Source organism: Takifugu rubripes, chromosome 4, assembly GCF_901000725.2.
Source record: "Takifugu rubripes chromosome 4, fTakRub1.2, whole genome shotgun sequence".
Classification (NCBI taxonomy): domain Eukaryota; kingdom Metazoa; phylum Chordata; class Actinopteri; order Tetraodontiformes; family Tetraodontidae; genus Takifugu; species Takifugu rubripes.
The window spans coordinates 14,935,628-14,943,486 of NC_042288.1; the positions used below are offsets into that span (position 1 = coordinate 14,935,628).

Below are 7,859 nucleotides of genomic sequence, written 5' to 3' on the forward strand. Positions count from 1 at the left end.
TGTCGACTAAAGCCACGAGCGTGTTGCCGCGCTACAATGGTGACAGCGAACACTTGCTATTTCATTTCACGCAATGGCAAAGACAAAAAAAAAGACTCGTCGTTAAAGACCAGAGGCAGTGACACCCGGTTCTGAAACTAGTTTGGAAAAACAGGAACCTGAAATGCCAGTTGTGAGAATCAAAGCTAATCTTTTAAAGAAAATAACAGTTTGAAACCCAATTTAACAAACGGTTTGATATATTGCGCTGCTGAAAAGATTTGTATTCCAGGTCCACCTCTTACCTTTTTTTTTTTTTACCCTGTGAAAAAGCAAATAAACAAGAGCAAACAGAAAAGAAACTCCTGCTTTTAAAGCCAAACCTCAGGAGGTAGTTCTTTAGAAACATACTTGCTACTAATGTTTTAATACCCATCACACCTTCATTCTAGTTCCTTGTTCCTTTACAACACTGTACAGCAGCACAACGCACTTCCGGATTTCAGGTTCAGATGCAACACAACTGACTTGTTATTATTTTCTGAATGATTATTGATCACAGACATAAGAAGTGTACAGAACAATTTGCATTTTATTACGAATGCGTCATCAATTGCAAAAATTTTCATTAGCTGATTTCATTTATGCGCTCTGTTGTTGTGGAGCCAGACGGCACAACAGCACGAGCGTGAATGGTTTACGTATCCATGCAACAACCATTTCTATAACAATACCATTGACTTTGGCTGAAACTCAATCCTCTCACATTACCTGGCGTGGACGTATGGAACCCTGCTGGGAAAGGGATCATTTTCCACAATCGCCAAGGAAAAACCTGTAAATTGCACTTCATGTCCATTAAAATTGCCCCAGTGCACAGATAGAAATTCAATATCAATGAAGAGATGAAACACCACAGCTGGGCTGACCAGACATTATTAAGACTCTATTTCAGTGAAGGTACCAGAAAAACATGATAAGATCTGGGAACAGCCAATCGCGGCCGCCTCCCGAACTACCTTTATAGCAAACATCAATCATCAGACTTTAATTGTCCTCCATCATGGGAACGACAGTTTATTTTTCATTCCATGTCCGATCTTCCATCCCTCACACGTGCTTTATGCAATATCGCCCAGCTTGTTTGTCTGCAAACAGCAGGATCACATTAAAGAAACCAGCTGCTTGATCAATCATTCAACCGTCTTATCACTTTTGCCACAGACCACAAAGTCGACAGTCACTCCCTTATCGTGCTAATCCGGATAACTTTGGCACTTTGCTCAAGAAGGCAGCGGGGATAAATGAGTTTATTCCAAGACTGATTGGATTAAGAGTCAGAAGTGGTCTTTGACCCCCTCTCGCCTGAAAGACAAAAGCACCACCCTGCTCGGATTTAACAGACACACAATGAAGAAAACAGGATCTGATGTCTCACCCTGAAGCTTCAGGCCCCTTCAGAACCATAACACGACTGTAATATCCAAAATCTCTGCTCTTGACACCAATAAACCCTTTTACAAGGCCTGGTGCTGCAACTCCCCTCACGCTTCAGGACGGATGACTCAGCAGTAATCTGCCATTTAACTTAAATGTGACCCGTGTCGTTGACCCGTCATGTCAACGCCATCCGAAGCAGCGGCCAAGGCCGCAAACCTGTTCGCCGCATCGGTCCGGGACCTGGAGTGTTGGGAGGGCAGAGCCTTGACTGTAACGCACTTTACATCTAGAAAATTAAAAATAAAAAAGACTTCCCTCGCCGCTCCTGGACACAAAAGCAGGGCTGTCTGCGTTTGACAGGCCTGCGTTCAGAGCTGCAGTGGCGCCGCTTCCAGAGGACGGCGGAATATGAGCGGAAAACACAACCTGAGCAAACTGAAACGGGATGAAACTGCATTAAGACTGACACTGGCGAGACTCACTCTCTAAAACCACTCAGGGTTTAAACGGGCGCGCTTATTTTAGACGAGATCGGAGCAGTTCCACTCCATGTAAATGTAATCTGCTGAAATGGTCAACGGCGGAGGGGCTCAGCACCGGGCCAGACGAGTCTATTCCGACAGCCACTTAACCTCCAAGGTGGCTTGTTTTGCAGGAAGGACAACCTCACTTAATTTAACAAGGCCCCTGGCAACGGGAAGGTGTGTTTGTGGAAAGCAAGAAGGGAGCAAACTGCGAGTGAGACAAAGAAACATTGGGCGAGGGGGGGCCTGATCTCCCCCGAGCTGCATCGACTTCCTCATTCTTACATATTCAAGTCCATCCGCTGCTTCACCTCCCCTTTGTGGGAAGCTCAGCCGCTGCACAACTGCCGTAGTCCCACTTTCGGAAGTGTAATTGCCTTCATTTGACTCCGAGCCGTGTGGCTGTGACGGGAGCTGCTGTGGCAGCATAAACGACCCGCATCAGCCTGCAGGAAAACCCAGGATCTCCCAGCTGAATGGGGAAACACCCACGGGGAGGGGAGGAATGGCAGGCTGGCTGGAGGTTCTGACATCATCCCAGTCTATACTTCCATGTTTCAGTTCACTCTGTGTGTGAATAAGCAGAAAGTGTGTTTCTCTCCATCTGCACACACACACACACACACACACACACACACACACACACACGCACACACACACACACACACACACACACACACACACACACACGCAGAGTTCCTGCTGCACCACTACCCTCCCAAGCACACACTGCACCGTGCGTGGATGCAGAAAGATTAAGGGGGGGCATCATTCACCAAACCCCAAAACAGGCAGCCAGTGTTGCCTACAACAGATGCTCACACCAGTCATCGTTTCTGGGGGGGGAGCCCCCACAGCCCCACAAGCGATCACCGCCCTCATTGCAACTGATCCCAACACCTACTGCGGGAACCGACCGGCACCGTCAACTGGATCGCGGTCCAGTGAAGGTACATTGTCCGCAAAGTTGAAGGACGAGGGGGGAATAAAATAAATCAATGTGAAGAGATTTGAGAAGAGTGTGGAAGCAGCAGTGCGGTCGGTGCGAGTGCTGGTTCCAGTAAACGGCGGGGCAGCGCCAGCGGGGTGTTGATGGGCACCAAAAAAAGAACTGCATTGCCTCCGTCAGAGCTCCGCGTCCCGTGCGGGTTAAAACAGCAACAGCACAGCGGGCTGGAGGCATTAAGGCACCGCTTAATCGCGCCTCTCACCTGTCCGTGAAGCGTAATCTGGAGAAAGGACGTGAACGGAAAAATCTTGACGCTAGTTAGCTCTACTTCCTTAGCCAGCTCAGTCGCCAACGCCGCGTTTCCCTCCCGTTTCCAGCCCGAGCGCCCGGTCCCACACCTCTCCCCCAGCGCGCACACACGTCCTGGGACTTACCGGTCTTATATGCTGACGGTGTCGGTGTGAAGAGACAACAAGTGCCGGGAGGCTGCCGGCCACCGTTCCGCTGCTCCGGGACAAGAGGAGAACTGATCTGCAGACTTTCGCAGCCATCTCTGCCGAGAAACCTCGCCGGGAAGGAGACTGCTGCGGGCGGACCGACCGAGACGCACCGAAGGGAAGAGGGAGGGTGGTGGGCGGGTGCAGGGCAGGACTACGGCTCCTACACATACAGTGTTGCAGCAGCGTGCACTTATTTTAATGCATCTAATTGGTTACAAGCAAATGATGGATTAATTTTAGCGACACAGCAGGATGTGAAACATCACAGGTCACAAAAGTGTTATTACATTTAAAAAAAAAAAAAATTAAAAGACGTGTACCAGAAAAGGGCATGGGGATTGGTTGAAGCTGCTTATTTTTTATGCTTGTGGATCTGGAATAAATTACAATCTCTGTTTGAATAGACGGAAGTTTAAAAAAAGAATCTGAATGATCAACATTAAAACAGTATTTAACTGCCATTTATTCACTCTTGGATCGTCGTTTTACGTGTATTATGATTAATAACATTATATATGTGTGAAATAAAAGTCTAGGAAACTATGAAAGTCCATTCTGCATATATCAAAACTGGTAATTCTGCTGCCTCCATGGTCTATTGTGTGAACCGGTAACATTTGGGCCCCTTGAAAAACTGCTGGTGGGAGAGTTCTTTCTAATAAAATAACTTTAAAAGATCTTAAACAAAGCTTGTGAGATGTCCTAAAAGGGAGACATTTTGCTGTCTCTGGCTAGACCATTCATTTCCATATCACCGTCTAATATTAGTCTGTCCTTCAATCCTTCTTTTGTCCCAAAAGACCTGCCTGCAGGTTCAAATCTAATTGAACCGGTCCTCAATGACCTTTGAAAAGCCAAAGCCAATCCCTCATGTCCCATTTTACCCCGTGGGTTCAGTGCCAAACTCGTAGGACGCAGCGGCGGCGGCATGTGTGGGATTTTCTTTTTGTTTTTTTCAAGAATCACTCAACCACTATAGAATGATGGTAGCACAGGCACTAATTTGGCCAATGAATGTCTCGGAGACTCCCCTCAGAGGAATGTTCTGTGCCTTAGTCTTTGACCCAGCTATCATGTACGGCCTGACACGCCTGCCTGCTGAGAGAAAAGCTAGATAACACGCGAAGTACAAGACCAAACACAACGTAATCTCACAGCTCAGACTGAACGTGGTAGAAAAGACAAGTGGGTTAAAAAATTTCATTGGAAATGTTTTTCAATGCTGCTCTGGAAATACACAGGTAGATGTGTCATTCCTCCAGAATGCGTCCCAGCAGCTTGTCCGGGTTCATTGCATCAGGATATGAAGGTGCTGCAATTTAAATGCAAATTTTCCGTGTGGACAAGGACCTGCTGACGACCTTAAGGCTGCATCGATTCACAAAAACAAATCTTGTGTGCAGGACACCCAATACTGCCAGTCAGTGGCTTACATAAATCTTTACAGTGCTCCTTTATGTCTGATGGACTGTTGGATCATAGCAGTATCCATTTGCACATGGTGTGTCAGCAATGCAACCAAAAGAGGCTTTCCGTTCACTCTGGTGGATTAGATTTTATTAATTTATTCATAGGGCTTATAGAAACTGGTTAAATGAGGCGGCTTTTTGTTTGCAGTGCTTCTCATAGTATGGAATCAATCTTGTAATCAGCTCTAGGAAGCTAATTCCAAAGCTGATTTTCAACAGATCAGAAAACCTAAACCTTTGTGGGATCCTAATGTGAGCTGAAGGTAATTAGTTATATGCACCCTGTCCAAATGTTACAGTATCCCCAATCAGTAGAGGGATCTGACCGATGTTGACTGATTACCAACTGCTGTATTAACTGTAAACTTTTAAATGAAATATGCCACTTCAAGAAAAATGACAGAGAACTGCTGCTTTTAAAATCTGTTTGCATCCTAATTTCAGGGTCAGAGCAAGCAAATTCAGCAGAGCACATAAAGGGGTGTGTATGTAGATAAGTGTGTGAGGACATTCATGCGTGACTGAAATGTTTCTTAGCAGCACAAAAGTTCCCCTCCCACGGCTGTGCAAAAAAGGCAATGCTCTTAGAGCTTAGCGAATGTGGACATGCAGCTTCCATTTCCAGAAAACAACGTGAAATAAACACAGACCAAATTAGGCTGCCTGAGCGGCACTCTTGCTTAACCCGAGCGATGAGGGCTCACAAGCGCCACGCAACAATACGACTGCTGAAACTGGAGCCTGCTTTTGTAGGAAATCCTTTATCTGAGCCACCTTTCATCATTATACAGGGGTGCAGCTTGCGGTTCAGGTTTCATCAGAGCGTCCATTCTGCAGTGCTGCCTGGCTAACAGACACGGCCAACCAGCAGGCCGTTATGGATCTCCTGGTGTGGTTTCCAATGTAGCATTCCCCGTAGAGCGAAACACAAATCACAGAGCAGCACTGCGGAGCTGTCCTGAACATTTTAAGTGCACGCCTGCTTCGGGTTTCCGTTAAACTGTTTTAACAGAGGGGTTCTATAGTCAGAGAGGAAAAACCTGAGTAGGAGAAGTGAGACATGTCAGTTCCTTTAAGATTTACACAACCTCTCGATGAGACCCGACCTCTAGACCACTGACAAACATGGTGGCACTCCCGGAAAGAAACAACCCTGCACATTTAGCAGTTATTTTTATCCAACTTGCCCAGTTAGGTTACTTAATTGTGAAGCAATAGGATGTGTCATATGCTCGTGATGGTGTGTGACAGGTTGACTTACAAGTGAAGTGGCTAGTGGTCTCCCAGCTGTAGAGTTTAAGGAACTGATCTGCATATTTCTAACCATTAAATGGCCATAATGTTTGTGATAAATGAGAGAAAGATTTACTGTCATTCTGGACGCATGGACCCAGATTACTGCTGCTGTGAAGCTATTCAAATTCAATCTGAATTTTCAGCAGTTGACAATTACTTACCGTGGCCTCGTGATAAATTGCTTGTATTAATGAAGGGCTGCAGGCGCAGTCATGAGTCCTCCCTTATTAAAAAAGTGAAGAACAGGGAAAGTGCTGAACATTGCCTGAACAACATACAATAGCAGAATGTTTGCTTAGATAATATTTGGTATAATATTTTTAATAGAAAGCAGCGTTGCAATGTTGACATTTAAGCTCTGTGTCACTGCAGTGGTGTGTTTGGTTTACTGGCTTCCATTTTAAATGTTTTAACGGAACACAATCTGTGAAATTATAATTTTTTTTATCTCTGTCTTTCTGGCACAGATCTATTTGTTATTGCAATGGCTATATTGATTAAGCAATATATTATCACAAAGGTCACATTCTGTCCTGGCAGGGGTCCATTTATAAATGCACCAAACTTATAATCATAAATCCTCAAAAGACCAATGCAAATTTACTTTATCCGTTTATCCCTCCTGGATTTCTGTACATAGTGTTGCGAAAGTGGGCGGGGTTACAATCGATTTTGTGCTAAACAAATTAAAAATTGGTAAAATGTCTTGAGAAAGAGATATATATGTGTTCTAAGATGATAAAATACATGCTGTAAGGTAGAGTGAGCATATATAAGAACCTTAGACAATTGTTCCATCTGCACGTGAAGTTAACCTCTTGCTAACCGCGTTGCTTTGTCATGGCCCCCAGCACAAAGTTGGTTCTTCCAAGGCCTCACGATTTATTCCTGAATGATGCAATACGAGCCGTGATAAATAACTCATTGCATCAGACGGGCCTCCAAATTCCCAAGCTCCCAATTTGTTTGGTCATGCCAGGACACGTTTCAGCAGGACTGTAATGAGTTTGCTGCGCCCAACTTGTGACTTTGTGAGCAGGTTTGTAACAATTCTGGGATGATTTCCGACCTATCTTTTGGTGCGCTGACAATGTTTTTAGGGGGTCTTATTGGCATTGTGGGTGTTCTGTAAGGGTCTTTGGAATGGATGATATCGGTGAGTTCACAGAAGGACAGAGCACAGTAGTGATTTTTAAATGTCCCTGATGAGTCCCCCCCCCCCCCCCCCCCCCCCCCCCCCCAAAAAAATCTATTTTGACCAGTCTGAGCACATTTCCTCTTCATGATTAAAAATCCATGAACGTATGAATCTAGAGATTGCTCATTTCAAATATAACTGCAGGGCATCACACCTTTGAAAGGTGAATACTGGTGCAGTTTTAAAGGACTGATTGCATAAGAGTCAATGAGAAGGACAAAGACTATTTAAGTTCTCATCATGAAAATGCTCATTGGCTCACACTGTGCCAATATTTTAGTTCACTTGCAATAGATGAAAGGAACTGGAAGAAGAAGAATTACATTTGAATGGAGCCTTAAATGCATCAGGAACACAAGCTGTTCAGTTTTCAGTCAAACATGCAAAGTACAGAACTATCCAAGGTAGTTTTCTCTGTCAACTGGACTGGGTTTCTTCTCTTGAAGACGTTTCGCCTTCTATCCAGAAGGCTTCTTCAGTTCTGAAATCGCTGGGGAGAGAGCT

The 7,859-nt window shown here is 45.1% G+C and overlaps 1 protein-coding gene across 2 annotated transcripts in view; it reads right to left on the bottom strand.

Annotated features, from left to right (window-relative positions):
• Window positions 1-3,536, bottom strand: part of mcu (mitochondrial calcium uniporter) — a 38,403-nt gene extending 34,867 nt beyond the window's left edge. The window contains exon 1 of one of the 2 annotated variants that reach the window (XM_011603458.2): window positions 3,327-3,536. In XM_011603458.2, coding sequence (XP_011601760.1) covers window positions 3,327-3,443 — 117 coding nt within the window. In that variant the 5' untranslated portion in view covers window positions 3,444-3,536. The remainder of the gene's footprint in view (window positions 1-3,326) is intronic. The other variant, XM_003964212.3, reaches the window with a different exon arrangement.
• Window positions 3,537-7,859: the final 4,323 nt, after the last annotated feature.